The following is a 15,824-nucleotide window of genomic DNA, read 5'->3' as shown; positions in this document are numbered from 1 at the left end:
CTCATTAATAAAGTCTTTCTTAGCAGTTCAGCTTGTGGAGAGCTAAGTGTGAACCAGGCCAGGCACAGAAGAGCTAGCCAGTGGAAAGACCAGAAGTGGGGACATCTCTCGGCCCAGGAGAAGAACAGTCCAGCCCAAGGTGGGGCTGAGGTGGCAGGCTGTTGAGCAGTCCTAGATGACACCTGGGCCTCATCCTGTCCCAGCCCCAAAGAACCTAAGGGAAACAGCCCACTGCAGCTAGCCAGGCAGGGTCTGGTTGTTCCTGCCCTGCCAGCCCTGTCACTGGCCGGGACTGTAGGTAACCAACAACTATGGCCAACCGAGGGCATGGGATGACTGGGTCAGGTTCCTACAGCTGGGGGAGGCAGGACCTCATCACCCTGCAGAGCAGTTCACCACAGAGCACAGGACTCAGTCATTCAGCTTTATTTTAGTGCTGGTTTTTGGTTCCCCAAGAGCTGCATGAGATAGGCTTGCTATCTGATTGGGGCCCCTGCGGACTGGGCACTCTAGGCACGATGCCTCTGAAAAGAGCTGCAGATAGAGGAATCATGCTTATTTTTAATACCTCTGGGGAAGGCCCAGGCTGAGGGCAAGGAGAGGCCCCAATGCCACCTGGGGAGAGAAAGGTTGGGGAGAGACTTTGGGCACAAAGTCCCAGTGGCCCCTCAACAAGGTCATCACCCCCAGGACCCCAGCAACTCACTGGAACCAGCAGTCTTCTGGGCCAGAGTTCTTCCGTCTCATTTCCCATTGTACCTAATCAGGGCCAAACTGCATTTTCAGGCAACCAAAACCTGTTTTAACGGTTACCTACTAAAATGCCTGTAACCTAGACTGCTCCTCAGGTTGTGGCCCTGTCCCTGAAGAGGGGACCCCAGCTTGGGAGCTGGTTGGCCCTGAGAGTGAGCAGAGGCTCAGGGAGGAGACACAGCATGAAGCTCACAGTCCCAGCCCCTCCCCACTGCTGGAGATGATTTAACATTGGAGAGAGGAGGGGAGGAGGGGAGGGGCCGGCCCTCTGCCCTGCCTCATCCGCTCCTGGCTATGGTCCTACAAGAAAAGTGATAAGCAGCCTGAAACCTCTGGCGCCAGGGCCTACCCTGTGTCCACAGTCCTGGTGCGCCCCCCACTCCCCACCCCCTCAACCAGTGGGTGCGCACAACAGAAGGAAGCCTGAAGCCCTGGAAAAGGCTTAAGCACAAATCCTTTGCAAGGGTCCCTGCCAGGGTTCCAGGCATGGCTCCTGTTCCACCAGCCTCTGGGGCCTAGGACTGGGAAGGTCCTGGTCTCGGCGCCTTAGTACGTGAGCAGCAGTATGTTCCTATGGCTGAGCCCCCCCAGCTAGCTCATCCAGAACTAGCCTCGTTTTGGCATCTTTGAGACAGGGCACCGGCCCCAAGCCGACTCATCTTGCGTGGACACCCATTAAGGGTTCAAAGCCCAGATGTTGTAAGAACTGGGGCGGAGCCCAGGCAGGGGAGGGACATGCACCCTGCTCTGGGATGACAGCTGCAGAGGGCCATTTCAGGGTTAGGGCAGAGGGAGCAGAAAATTGGGGTATGTCTGTGCAGGCAAGGAGATGGGGGAATGGTGGCCTAGGACAGAAGCACCAGGGAGCCTCTTCTGGCTCAGCACCAGGCTCCCCCAGGGGCCTCCCCAATACTGAACATTAAAGCTGCACCCTGAGGGGTCTGGCCCAGACTAGGCAAAGGCTCAGCCCCAGCCGGGGGGTGGGGGGCACTGCTGGCAAGATGGGCACTGTGGTTCTACAGTAACATAACCTGATACTACCTGTGCTGAAGACGACAGAAGAACAATATAAAACCCCAATAGTAACACCATCCTGATGCCACCCCCCCTTCCCCACCTCTGAATGATGGAGAGTAAAGAAGGGAGAGACCTGTGGAAAAATCCCAGCAAAACATGGATCAGCTCAGGAGAAAGGGTCAAAAGCCCCCAAATCAACTTGGGCTAGGGTTAGGGGTAGGCCTGGTCTGTCACAGCCCATAAAATGAAAGGAGCACACAGGTCTGCCCTCTAGTGGACAGTGGCCGTGCAGCCGGTCTACATGATTGGTGGCAGGGCTGCGCAGCAGCAGGTAAGCAGGGGAGTCACAAGCCACAAGCTCTGACGTAGAGCAGGTACAGGCCCCAGACGGGACCTGGCCCACCCCGAGGGTGCTCGCCCAGGCCCAGTGGCTGTAAACCTAAAACACCGTCAGAGAGCTGCCTGTGTCTGTAAACAAGGGCCCACCTGGTGCACAGGGGGCCAAGGGTGGAGACGCCTGGAGCCACTGCACACTCAGCTGCCGCCCTGCCCTGCACACCCTGTGGGAAAGCCTTCCCTGACTAAGGGCAGGTGACAGGTCAGTTTTAGGTGAGTAAGTTCTGTTCTATCACAGAAGAAACAAACCCAAAAGAGAAAAACTTTAACAACAAGGTCCATGAAACTTCACATCCTTAAGGCGTTCGTCATCAGGTTCAGTGTCAGGAGCAGCAGGGACTGCAGGATCCAGCCTGCCCAGGGCCCCCTAGGCAGAGTGCAGGGGGATGACAAACTTGCAGCCAAAGGGTGAGTGGTAGTTGATGCCCACCTCCTGGAAGACCTGCTGGGGAATGCCGATGTCACACAAATAGACGCGGCCTGCGTGCTCCCCCAGCGGCAGAGGCAGGCCCAGTGCCAGTGACCATTTGGCATCAATGCCCTGTTCAACTTCATGCACGGGAGGGTCTATGCTGAGTACTGGAGCCCGGTTCTGGTTGGCCCAGGCCACAGCTGCCTTGTACCACGGCTGATCCCGCAGGAAGGCGTTTTCGGGGCAGTCCAGGCAGTTGATGACCAGGTCCACAGGGCTAGTGGGCAGATCTGCAGGTGGAAAGAGTGCCGTCTGAACATCCCTATAAGCAGAGAGCAGCCCAGGCCGGGACTAGAGCCCAGGTGGCACCCAGAATGTTTTGTTTTCTAGACACCACTCCAAAGGCTGGGCTTCTCAAGGCTGGGCCAGGACATGGGCCCTGAGAGTTCCAAGGCCTGGTTGGGCTGGGTGTTAAAGACCAAGGGCACGTCAGCCTGACGAACCACTGCCTTCTGGGAGCTCCCAGGCCAAAGCACTGTCCTGCTGAGTGTGCAGAGCTGCTCTGGGCACAAAGGCCTCACCTCTTCTGCCTTGTCTGGGCAAGTCTTTGTATATCTGACTGATGCCCCAAATACATTATGAGCTCTGGGAAGGCAGAGTCCATTGCCAAGTCAGCCCTCACAGGGAAGTCCTGCTCAGGGCTCAGCAAAATGGGAGCTGACTGCTGTTTGTTGGCTGACCAAGGAAGAGTGAGCAAGTGAGAGCAAGCCTGCTTCTCATTCTCCAGACTAGCCTACTCATTCTACGCTAGCCAGCCTGCCCTCCTCTCTGGCCTTTCTCATCCTCTCATAGGAATGGGTCCTCCACTCAGCCCAACCTTAAGAATGAGGAGGGAACCTATCACTGTTCTCCCAGGCATTTAAAAAGGCTCCTCTGCCTTAACCAGGCTTCTGGGACAGTAGAAGAACAGGATGCCTCAACCAGTATGTTTATCTTGGACTGGCCTAAAAGGTTAAACTGACAATAGCATAAATAAACTCAAGGGTTGTCACTCTCAGACCTGTCTCCTAGGGGGATTGGGATAGGAAGCCTTCTGGGCAGCCAAGGAAAGAATTGCCTGGAATGGGACATCATGTTCAAGATTTCAAGATGGGGAACCCACACCAGGCCCCCTTCTCAGCTCTAGGCCTAGAGCAATGGCATTTCTCATCTAGAGACCCATGGCTTCCCTACTTAGAACATGCCACCATGGGAGTCCCCGTGGGCCGTGAGGATGTCAAGAATGAGACTAGTGTCCTATCTTATCTTCTGGGTGCCTACAGGAGCCTGGCCCAAGGCTTAGGAAACTGAGGTTCTCATCTAGGCTCTGTCTCTGACTTGCCATCTGACCTCTGGCAAGGCCCTTTCTCTGGGCCTTATTTGCTCTCTCCAACTTTTCTCCCCACTTTCTCACGTAAACCCAGCACAGTCAGACTTTGCCCCCACCACTTCACTTGAAACTGCTCTTGTCAAGCTCACCAGGGGCCTCCACATGGCTAAATCCAGTGATCGACTGCCAGTCTTCCTTTGAGCTTAACCTAGACTGGGGCTTGCTGACGCAGATGATCACACGCTCCTTTCTTCACTTGGCTTTCAACTACCATACTCTCCTGGTTTTTTCTTCTCCCTCACTGACCATTCCTGCCCTGTGTCTCCTAGGCTGGTTTCTCCCCTCCTTGACTTCTAAACAAAGAGCTCAGTCTTCCAACTTGTTTTTCTTTCGTTAAGCAACCAATATAATAGGTTTTTTTGTTTTTTTTCAATGGACAGGTTCTTGTTATGTTGCCCAGTCTGGAGTCGAACTCCTGTGCTCAAGCAATCTTCCCATCTCAGCCTCCCCACTAGCTGGGACTGTAGGCACATGCCACCATGCCCAGCTCCCAACTTCTCTCTCTTCCTAGGTGATATTACATCCAGGCTTATCATGGCTTAAATATTATCTACAATTGTAACTCTAGGTTAGAGCCCTTCATTTAACTCCAGGTGCATGTCCCTCCTGCCCAATCACCTTCTCCCTCTGTATATCCAACAGACGTCCCAGACTGCACTTCTGCTCTTCCTCCCCAAACCTCCTCTACTGAGTCTCCCTATATCCGTGACTGCACCTCAGTTCCTCAGGCCAAAACCCTTGGAATCATTCTTTTCTTGTTTTTTGTTTGTTTTTTTGGTGTGAGACTAGGTCTCACTCTGTTGCCCAGCCTGGAACTGTGGTGTGATCACAGCTCACTGTAACCTCGAACTTCTGGGCTCAAGCGATCTGACCACCTCAGACTCCCAAGTAGATGCGACTACAGGCGTGCGCCACCACCATGCTCGGTTTGTAATGCTTTCTTTACAGCTGTAGCCAGTATACTTCTTGTTATACTCAGTCTGTTGTTTTGTATCATTCTCAGGTAATTTATAGAAATCTTGTCACCCTAACTAAATATTAATGGTCTTGGGAATAGGGAAACATGATGATTTCCTTCTTTTATGTTCCCCTGCTATAAATTCTTAAAATTTTTTTAGCTTTCCATTTTGAACTTATTTTATTTTTTTTAGAGACAGGGTCTTTGGACGGGCGTGGTGGCTCATGCCTGTAATCCTAGCACTCTGGGAGGCCGAGGCAGGAGGATCGCTCAAAGTCAGGAGTTTGAGGCCAGCCTGAGCAAGAGCAAGACCCCGTTTCTACTAAAATTAGAAAGAAATTAGCTGGACAACTAAAACTATATAGAAAAAAATTAGCCAGGCATGGTGGTACATGCCTGTAGTCCCAGCTACTCGGGAGGCTGAGACAGGAGGATCGCTTGAGCCTAGGAATTTGAGGTTGCTGTGAGTTAGGCTGACGCCATGGCACTCTAGGCCTGGGCAACAGAGCAAGACTCTGTCTCAAAAATAAATAAATAAATAAAAATAAAATAAAAAAATAGAGACAGGGTCTTGCTCTGTCGCCCAGGCTAGAGTGCAATGGTGTGATAACAGCTAACTGCAACCTCGAGCCTCCAGGCTCAAGTGATCCTCCTGCCTCAGCCTTCCGAGTAGCTGAGACTATGGGTGCACGCTATTGTGCCAGCTAATTTTAAAAATTTTTTGTAGAGATGGGGGTCTCACTATGTTGCTCAGGCTGGTCTTGAACTCCTGGCCTCATGCAAGCCTCCTACTTCAGCCTCCCAAAGCACTAGGATTACAGGTGTGGGGCACTGTGCCTGGCTAGCCATTCTTAACTCTTCTCCTTCACCCCCTACATCCAATCCGTGGACTCCATCCTTCAAATTCATTCAGAAGCTAACCACCTGTAGCACCTGTGCCACTGTCACTCTGTCTCAGCTACCATCATCTTTCTCTCCGATGAACAGAACAGCATCTTAACACCTCTTTGTTCTCTTACAGTTCACTCTCAAACAAATCCAGAATGATTGTTTGGAACCTAAGTTGGATTATATCCATCCTCTACTTATTCCTCCAATGAGTCTCCATCTTACATAGAATGAAAGCCCAAACCCTTTTAGTGATCCACAAGGCCCTTCACGACCCGACCCTGAGATGTCCAGGTCTCCTCCTTCCTGCCCAACCCCGGTATCTCCCTTCTCGGCTTTATTTCTCTTCATAACACTTACTGCCATCTGATGTAATACGTTACTTATTTGTGCGTTCGTCTCTCCTAACCAGAATATACACTCTATGAAAGAATGGATTTAAAAAAAATCTGTTGCCATATCCCAAGCATCAAGAACAGTGCTTGTTCCATAAGTGTTTGTGAAATGAATAAACAGGTCTCCAGCTCTTCATCTGAGTAGTGGGAGAGGGAGAAGGGGAAGGCGATGGGAAGCAGGCACGTCAACACCAAGTGTCTGACACTCTAAGACTTAGAGGCAGATCATTGGCCTTACACATGTGGTGCCTTTCCACCTGTTACCACTGGGTGGCACCACGAAACCATCAAACTACCAAGAAGGGACGAAACCTTCAGCCCCACCCTTTGGTTAAATGCTCACCTTTGAGGCTAGACACTTGTTGGCCTTGGGTCTTGCTGAAGAGTGACAGCTCATTGGTGATGGACTCCAGCATCTTGACAAAGTTGGGCAGGAAGAGGATGACCTGGACATCATGGTTGGCTAGGTGCCTTCCACAGCTGATGCCCTGAGCCCCCTTCACGTGGGGCCCACACAGTAGGGCCACTGTCGGCCTCTGGTGAACATTTTTGGGATTCAACCTAGAGCAGAAGGGAAAGCAGCATTATCAGCTACAGATTTTCCAATCCCTGGCACCCCCTACCGGACTATTGCCTGTAGGCACCTGCTGCTCTCAGAGCTCTCTCCCCCTGCTCACCAAGTCCCAGGCTCCAGAGGGGGCCAAAACCCACCGCAGGCCAGGTCTACAGAGTGGCATGCCCACTGTCCCACACCCCAGCATCACTTCATTGCTGGGTCCTCCCACTAGGCGGTTAACCCAGATCTTGTTCCATACAACACTGTTGCCAGAACACTGTTTTCTGACCCATGAACACAAATGGTTCCCTGTTTGACCTATTAGGTCCAAATTCTGCTTGGCAAAGAGGTTTTGCCACCTCTGCAGCCTTCTCTGCTCTTCTTCCCCAGCATGTCTGCTCTACCCAGCAAGGCTGGTCTCATCCTCTCCTGTACTTGTAAGGCTTTTCCCTGCTTATGCTCAGACTAGGTCCCCTGCCAAGAAGCCCTTCACCTTCCAAACTCTGACTTGCCTTTTCTTGGAGGTCCAGCTCCAGGCTTCCCTCTTCTGGGACTACTCTGGCTCCCACTCTCTCCTTTTCTCAACTCCTAATGAACCCACAGCAAGTACCAGTTCAGGCTCATTCTCAATTGTCCTTGATCAGTTGCCAATCCCAGCTCTCTTTATTGAGCTTATTGGCTCACTAACAAGCAATGCTGTAGATATTAACAGTACCTATTTCAGAGGATGCCATGTGGATTACTGGAAGCACAGCAGTGCCCAACATGTAGGAAGTGCTCAATCGCTCCCGACCATTGAGGAAGCAGAGGCTGGGGGCTACCCAATCTCCTAGGCTGGCAGCTGCCTTAGATGAAGTCCCTTCCAGTTTTCTGCTATTCAAAACTGAGACTCCTATGGCCTCAGAGAAGCCACAAAGTAAGGTGGTGTGGAGGATTAGCCCCGGAGCTCTGCCCAGCCCCCAGGCAGCACAGTTGGCTCACAGGGCAGCAAGGCAGAGAAGAGACAGACAAGGCTGCAGGTCTCTGCTGAGGGACAGAGCAATGACAGTCACTGATTTCCCAAAGAGAGGAAGAAGACAGACACTGTCAAGCCAAAAAGGAACTTCATAACTGCCCCCTTCCCAAACAAATTCTGGAGAATTTAGCAATGTACTCTACGCATAGACACCAAACCATTCATTTTCCCACTACTTTTACACCTAGAAGAAATATAAGTACTTCTCCCTTCAACAGATGCTGCAGTTCTGGCATCTGACTCACCCTGTTTCCTAAATGGGTTCTCCCTCTCACGGAGGCGCACTCCACTACCCCATCAACAGAACCAAAGCAGCAGCAGACGGAGTACACGCCCTGCACACAGACCTATGCAGAGTAGAGACCCAGCTCTATCATGTACCAGCAGTGTCAGATGGGAAAGTCCTTCAGCTGTAGCTTGCTCATCTTAGACCATGCTGTTATTTACTTTGAGGTGAAGTTACGAGGATCACATTAAAGCCCTGTGAAAAACGGCATGGCACCTGACATACGTTAAACTGCAAGGTTACTAACTATGGGTTTGATTTCTCAAAGCAAAACCAGCCACTGCTGCAAAGGACAGGAGATCAGACGCTAAGAGAAAAGACAGGCACAAGTACGGCCAGCACCAAGGAGTTGGCTAGAGGGGAAAGTGACTTGGTGAGGACATTCAGCTCCTGCCCAAAAATTACCGTTTCAGGAAGCCACGTAATGGCCTCAAATACCCGCAGAAGAGCTTGTTCCAGGAGCTGGTCCAATGGCTGCTCCGGGAGGAGGGCAGCAGACGCCTTCCCCAAGGGCCCGATGCCCCTTCAGGGGGCACCTCGCCCTACTCCCTCCTTTAGGCATCTCCACTGGCTCTTCCCTGGCACTGGAGAGGCCAGGGATCCCACCCAGCTGGGAAGCAGCTTAAATCAAGGGCCAAGGAGGAATGAACACCACCCCCTACCTCAAACGGGAAAAGGAGGCAGAGGAGCAGGGAGGGGAGATCTCACATCCAGCTTAGATCAAACCTGCTTTAATCACCATCACTTCAGAATCAGGAGATGCCTCCCATGCCTCCCATGCCAACGCAGCATCCCCAGGCCCCGAGAAGGGGCAGAGGCTGGAGTGAGGAGCTGTGGGGTTTATCTGCAATATCAGTATTCTGGCAAGGACCTCCAATACCATGGCTGGAAACACAAGCCAAAGATAGGCTTCCATTTCCCAAACAGGAAAGGGGCTCTGCGGGAAGCAACATCCTGTCGTGTGAGGCTCCAGATCTGTAAGTGCTGCTCAGGGAAACGAAGCTCTCCTTGCTCTGCTACACTGACGTCCACCCCGCTCCCTGGAAGCCACCTCCTCCCTCAAGACACCACTCTCCCCCAAGGCTGCCCATGGCCTCTTCCATTTTAATTCACACACCCAACAGATACTTGTCAATTCTAATTTTGCTTTATCTCAGTCTCTCAGAAGTACCACTGCTGATCATTCCTTTTTTCTGTGAATACTATTTCCTCGGTTCCTGCACACTACCCTCTTGCTTTTCTCACCTCTCTAGCTCTCTTCCTCATCCCCATAACTGTGCCGTAAATGCTGGTGTTCCCCAGAAGCCCACCCTAGGCCCTTTCATACGCTTCTCCTTAGAAGATCTCGTCTATTCTTACACCATCGATAGGCAGACAACTCCCAAATCTCTAGCTTCCGCTCAGACCCTTTTCTGAACTTCAAATCCATACAGCTAACAGTCTATGTGGATATCTCACAGCGATTCCAAACTCCACACATCCAAAACAAAACCCACTATCTCCCCAAAATCTGCTCCTCTTCCCCCCTTCCCTATCACGGTGAATATTATCACCATCCAACCACGTGTCCAAGCTGGAAAGCCTGAAGGTGAGTGATCACCGACATTCCACTTTCCATCACCTCCAACACCCATTCGATGACCGTGCCCTGATGAATTCACCGTAAAAAAAAAAAAAATCCCTCATATGTCCACCTTTCTGATCCCTACTCAGCTGGGTGGGCTACCATCATCTGAGCCCTGGCTCAATTTTCTAAGTGTTACAGTTTTCTAACTGCCCCCACTGCTTTCAGTCGTGCCTCCATTCAGTCACCTGTCCACACTGTAGGCAAAGTCATCTTTTTAAATACAAGACCAATCATGTCACAGCCCAACAGAAATCCCTGCAGCTCCCTACTGCTCAGCTGCACCAAGGCCCGACTTTCTGGCCACGAAGAATGATTGACAGATCCCCAGCAGTTCCATGGTCTCTCAGTTCTCTCTGCCCTTGGCACCTGCCACTCCCTATACCCAGAATACTTTTCCCCTTTCTTCCATGCCCCTGTTAATTACCCCTTGTTCTTCAGGACTCTAACTGGATGCCACTGCCACTGCTGCTCTAGGAAGGGCGACTGGGGTAGAAATATGGCTTCCTAGTGAATTTCCTGTTTCCTCTGCAACAGCGGTGTTTTCTTCTTCTTTGTATCCTCAGTATCTAGCTTAAGGTCTGGTACATGGTATCAGTGAATGTCTACAAATAAAATAAAGCACTACTCCTGATGTATGAGCCCAAGGGGCAGGTGGGAAGGTGCCAAACCCCAGCTCCCCTACCTAGTTATCAGGGTGGTTCTAGAAGTTCCTGGGTATGAAGCTCAGGATTCATTTGCATCCCAGCCACTTAAAGTAAATGACGAGTGCCAAAGGCCAGGTCTCTGAAGGTTCCTGGAAGGAAGGCCTCTGATAGTTAACACGAGTCTCAAAGCCAGGCAGCTGCTGTCAGGAAAGAAAGGGTCAAAGGGTGGCTTGCTGGGAGAAGAATGAGGACTTCCAGGAGATGAATAAGAGAAGGGGCAAACAAAGTAACCCAGCAGCGTCCAGGAAAGTGACTTCAGAGAGACCCTCAAACTAGATGAGCAGCGACTAACACCTCTCCTGTGTGTGCGCAAGGCATGGAGGTGGTGCCCAGGCAGAGCATCCACACTCTACACTCAGCCTCTGCCAGTTAAAGGCATTTACCTGTTGGGTCCTCCGAGGAGGGTCAGCGCCATCTGACTGGCACACACACCTGTCATCTCCAGTCTCCGCTCCAGGGTCAGTCCGTGCTTCTCAGCCACGGATAGCAGCTTTTTATGAAGCTCATAGGAAACACTTGGGACAACCAGGCCAGAGTCTGCGGTTCAAAAGGTGGAGAGAGAAAGGGAAAGTGATTAGGGGAAACAAGGTTCAAAAATGAGTGTACTCGATCCAGGATTGTGTGAATGCCAACATCCTAAGACTGACCCTCCCCTGGCCCAGCCTCTTTGTCTTGTGGGGCTAAGGCATGCTCTGCAGCCCTCCAGAGCTCCAGTAGTAGGTGGTGGACTGAGTAACAACTTGTACCAGGTCACCATAGAGCAGGGACGAACTTAAGCTCCCTCAGCAGTTTAGCTTTAGACTACAAAGCCCAAATCCACCATGATACATCCACCACGAACCGTCACGAAACGGCCAGCACACAGTATGTACCAGCAACCCACACACCACATTAGAAGAGCACGTGCTCTCCCCACGCGGGCCAGTGCCGATCTGCGCAGTGGGCCTTCCTCACGAGCAGGCTCCTCATCCTTCCCGAGAAGTGGAACAGACACCAGCTGACCCTTCTCACCCCCGGCCCCCGCTGTTCTGGTCAAACTCAGGGCAGGATGACTTGCTGGTTGCATCTGCTCCCTACTTCCTCTTCCTTCTCTCTTCTATTTCTATCTTCCTCTTTGCTTAAGAAATTGAGCTAGCAACTTATTTTCTCAAATAATTTGTCACTTTCTCCTCATCTGAGGTGAGCATAATGCAATACACCACAGGGAAAGAGTATATGGAAAGTCACCTATGGCTTGCTTTAAGCTACCTAGAATCTAGAACATTTTTTATTCACCACAAAAAAGACAACTCTATAAACGTTGGGGAGAATTACTGTCATTAAAAGTACATCATGGAAAAAAATAAAGAAGAACAAAAATAACAACAAAAAAGAAAGACAAAACAACAACAAAAGTACACTGTGGAAAGTACTTAGTTTTTCAAGCTCAAAGCCAAAGTGTGCTGTGGCTGGCATACTTGAAGTCCATAGTATTAGTATTATTATATGCATCCATATCAAACCAGTGCTGTTTCAGGGCCCAGAAAACCAAGACAAGAAAGAAACAGCAAACTCAAAAAACTGTGATCTGCAATGGACAACTCTTGCCTTGACAAGGTCTTCCTCCCTCCAAGATGCCAATGCCACCTTACAAATGAGAAGGCCACTGGGCTGGCCACAGGGGAGCATACCCTTTGTCAAAGAGCCCCATCTGGCTTCACTGGCTGATGGACGAACAAACACAAAGCCATTGTGGGATTGCACGTAATTAGTTCTGTCTGGCTGGATCAGATGCCTTTTTAGATCCTGTGTCCTCAACTATATTGGACTGTAAATTCCTTGAGACAGGGAAATACATCTTGTATTTATTTATTTTTTCTTTCTTTTTTTTTTTGAGACAGAGTCTCACTCTGTTGCCCTGCATAGAGTGCTGTGGCATCAGCCTAGCTCACAGCAACCTCAAACGCCTGGGCTTAAGTGATCCTCCTGCCTCAGCCTCCTGAGTAGCTGGGACTACAGGCACACACCACCACACCTGCCTGATTTTTTCCATTTTTAGTAGAGATGGGGTCTCATTCTTGCTCGGGCCGGTCTCAAACTCCTGAGCTCAAGTGATCCTCCCCTCCTTGGCCTCCCAGAGTGCTAGGATTACAAGCGTGAGCCACCGCGCCTGGCCATACATCTTGTATTTCTTTAGTTCTTGCTTCCTCAACTTGTTCCAGCTACAATTATCAACACAGGTGAGTTCTCATCAGGTACTCAAATATATAAATGGTGTAAATCTAGTGCTATTTCTGGCCTGGCCTAACTCTAAGGTGGAAGTTTTCAGTAAATTCATCATCATTCCATTATTCCAGCGTCCTATAGAGAAAAAAACTGTCTTCCTCACTGGTATTCAGGAAAAATCTCTTGAGGTTCTATCAAGTATCCAGTCTTGTCTGCACAGATTCTTAAAACCACACAGAATGAGGCTACAGCTTTATGTTTCAACAATAGGAAATCAAACACAAAGCCTGAACCTATAGCACCCAGGTCTGTATCCTCTCAAGGGAAGATAGAATAATAATATAATGATGATGATAAAAAAACGTTTAACATATAAAAATAAACACTATCCTGTGGGGTAACAGAGCCCCTCTGCTTGCCCAAGTCCTATTCCTGTCTTGGGCAGAGACAACAAACAGTGCCACTAGATGCACTCAGTCTCTCCTCCAGCTCTTTCTGAAATGTCAGTTCATTGATGTTCCAGGTGCCAATGCTGGAGGCTACTGCCTGACCTTGCATGTCAACAGCTGATTAAAACAGCCATTTTTATGGCCTGCTTCAGACACACACATATTATCAGAACTAATTAAGCTGAACAGTTCTAAAGAGTCTCTTGCCACTAACAACCCCAAACCTGTCAGACAAGTCACGCACCTGCCTATTTCAAACACGCTCTTTACCTGCAAAGTCACGCAAGGTAGAGCTTTCACTCAAGTCTATGCATTTCTTCACCTATTTATCAGTATTCTTTCTGTTGGATTTGAAATGTATCAGGACAGTGACTCTTGGGGCTGCTACTCCACAAATCAAGTTTGCTTTCTGGGTCTGGCTCGTGTGCTATGTATACAGGCAGGCAGCCGCCTCTGGTTCTGAGGGCTCTCTCGGAGCAGGCAGAAGCATTTTCTGCTAGCTATCCCCTCAAAGTCCTCAGGCGTCCAAAACTCCTGGTATAGGGAGACGAAAGATCACCCCACCCTGGCTGGCTAGATGCTACAGCAGAAAATAGTGAGGCTATTACCATCCCCTCATTGATCTGTGTTAGGGGGACAGGGCGCCATTGATCAACTGGCATATTTTTGTAGTCTAGGGAAAGACAAGGCCAAGAACCCTGTCTGCTCAGAGTCCGGCAGTTGTAGGGTCTAGGACTCCACTGTACCCTGACTGCTTCTCTGAAAGGAACGTGCAAGCACCACAAAATGTTCCTTTTAAACATTTATACACAAAGTCCAACCAGTTAGACTGGCTTATCAGAAACAGGCAGAGGGAATAAAATAAACTCCAAAGGAAGGGAACCAAGAACATAGCGTGTAAACTGCAAACAATAACATTGCAAAAGCCTGAACGTGGGCCAAGCCTAATTATGTTTGGGTTGGAAAGTGAATCTTTATTGTTCAGAATCAAGGCAGTAAAATCAGTTAGGGTTTCTCTGAATATTAATATGTATTTTACAGCTGTTGGTAAAACAAGGGAGATATAATTATAACCAGTTTGTGACATGCCGAGTACTTCTTATGATCTGACTTAACCTTAGGGTATCAAAGAAAACCACTCAGCACACTCACTACAGGCCAGGAAAGAAGACTCCTCCCCGCAAAACTGACCTCCACTGCATGAGGCTGGGGTGGTCTCCTCGGGCCATGGAGCCCAGTGGCCTAGCGCCGCACGAGCCTGCTTCAGTCTGCCCCTGGGGTCGAGTCCTCACTTTTGCACTGCTCACTGCAGCACACCTCCCTCATGGACACACACGCACGCTCTTACGCCCTCCATCACACTTCCCCACCCTCAGACACCCTGCAGCACCATGTCATGTCCAAGCTCTCTCTCTCCTTCCGACAGCCCAGCCTTTCTGCTGCGTAACAAGGACCCCACAACAAATGCCATCTCAGACCTAACACAATCCTCTCACTGACGTGGCCCTCTGACTGGAAAGGCCCTGTGTGTCTCATGTCTTATCAATGAGGAGCACAGTTCATTAGCAGGCAGGGCATTTCTCCAGGACCGTGAATTCTGATTCCATTCTGTGGCAGTCACAAAATCGGGCAGTGATGTCACACTGGTTCCTTTTGGGATATAAAGCCATTGGTAAGTTTATACCCTCAGAGCAATGTCCATACAGCCGCTCTGGGCCTACATTAAAGTGACCACAATTTGCTGGCAAGGCAATTTGGCGTCAAGTGTATGTCTGAAGGAAGGATTTGTTATAAGAAGCCTATATACATACTCCCAATACGCTTTATTATGGCCCAAAAGACCTCTCACCATCTGGGCCCGTCTACTCACCACCGTCACCTGGCACCCAACCTGTATCGCACCCCAGACATCTTGGCTGCCTTCTGCTTCCTAAATACCCCAAGTTCCTTCTGGCCTCAAGAAACAGGTCCCTTCACATGCTTTCCCTCTCCTGGCATTCTCTTCTCTCTTCCGACACCACCCCCGCACACAGCTGGCTCCTCATTCCTCAGGGCCGGCATGCCACTATTTCCTTCACTGTATTCACTACGTCTGACTCTCCCCTACCATGCCCTCCCCGATTTGCAACAACTGGACCAACCACCCTGTCCACACTGGACCTTATTCCTCCAGGCTAATACTCCACTGGAACAAGCTTTGGACTCAAGAGGTAAAGAACTTCTCAACAAGATAACTTACTAATTATGACAGGAAAAATTATCTTTACAATGAAGAAATCTGGCAGATGACACCTTACCAAGTGATCAAACTTAGCCCCAGTGATGGGACAAACTGATGTGATGCATTGAGAAAGATACAACCCCACTAAAATCCTGGAAAACATGTTTAACGTGGATCAAATCAAAAGGAAACAATCAAAACTAAGGGACATTCTGCAAATCAACTGGCCTAGACTATTCACAAATATCAATCTCACAAAGACAACAAGTTGTGGGAACTATTCTAGATTAAAAGAAACAACAGAGATAATATGACAACTGAATGTAATGTGCAACTGTTGATTAAAAATGCAGCTATCAAGGACATTATTGAAACAATTGGAAAGTTTTACATATGGAACATATATTAGACAACACTTTTATATTACTTTAAAATTTCCTGAGAGCAATCCTGTCGTGTTGCACACACTGAATATATGTGTTGTGGCAGTATTTAGGGGTGAAATGTAATGCT

General features: G+C 49.7%; 1 protein-coding gene across 2 annotated transcripts in view; it reads right to left on the bottom strand.

The window, feature by feature from the left end:
- Positions 1-418: 418 nt before the first annotated feature.
- Positions 419-15,824, bottom strand: part of EDC3 (enhancer of mRNA decapping 3) — a 60,803-nt gene continuing 45,397 nt past the window's right edge. For both annotated transcript variants that reach the window (XM_069457478.1, XM_069457486.1), the window contains 3 exons: positions 10,820-10,973; positions 6,592-6,809; positions 419-2,868 (listed from right to left, as the gene is read on the bottom strand). In XM_069457478.1, coding sequence (XP_069313579.1) covers positions 2,534-2,868; positions 6,592-6,809; positions 10,820-10,973 — 707 coding nt within the window. In that variant the 3' untranslated portion in view covers positions 419-2,533. The remainder of the gene's footprint in view (positions 2,869-6,591; positions 6,810-10,819; positions 10,974-15,824) is intronic.

This window comes from Eulemur rufifrons, chromosome 2 (assembly GCF_041146395.1).
Source record: "Eulemur rufifrons isolate Redbay chromosome 2, OSU_ERuf_1, whole genome shotgun sequence".
NCBI classification, from domain to species: domain Eukaryota; kingdom Metazoa; phylum Chordata; class Mammalia; order Primates; family Lemuridae; genus Eulemur; species Eulemur rufifrons.
Note: the sequence above shows the minus strand (reverse complement) of the source record. Positions and strands in the feature narration are given on the sequence as shown.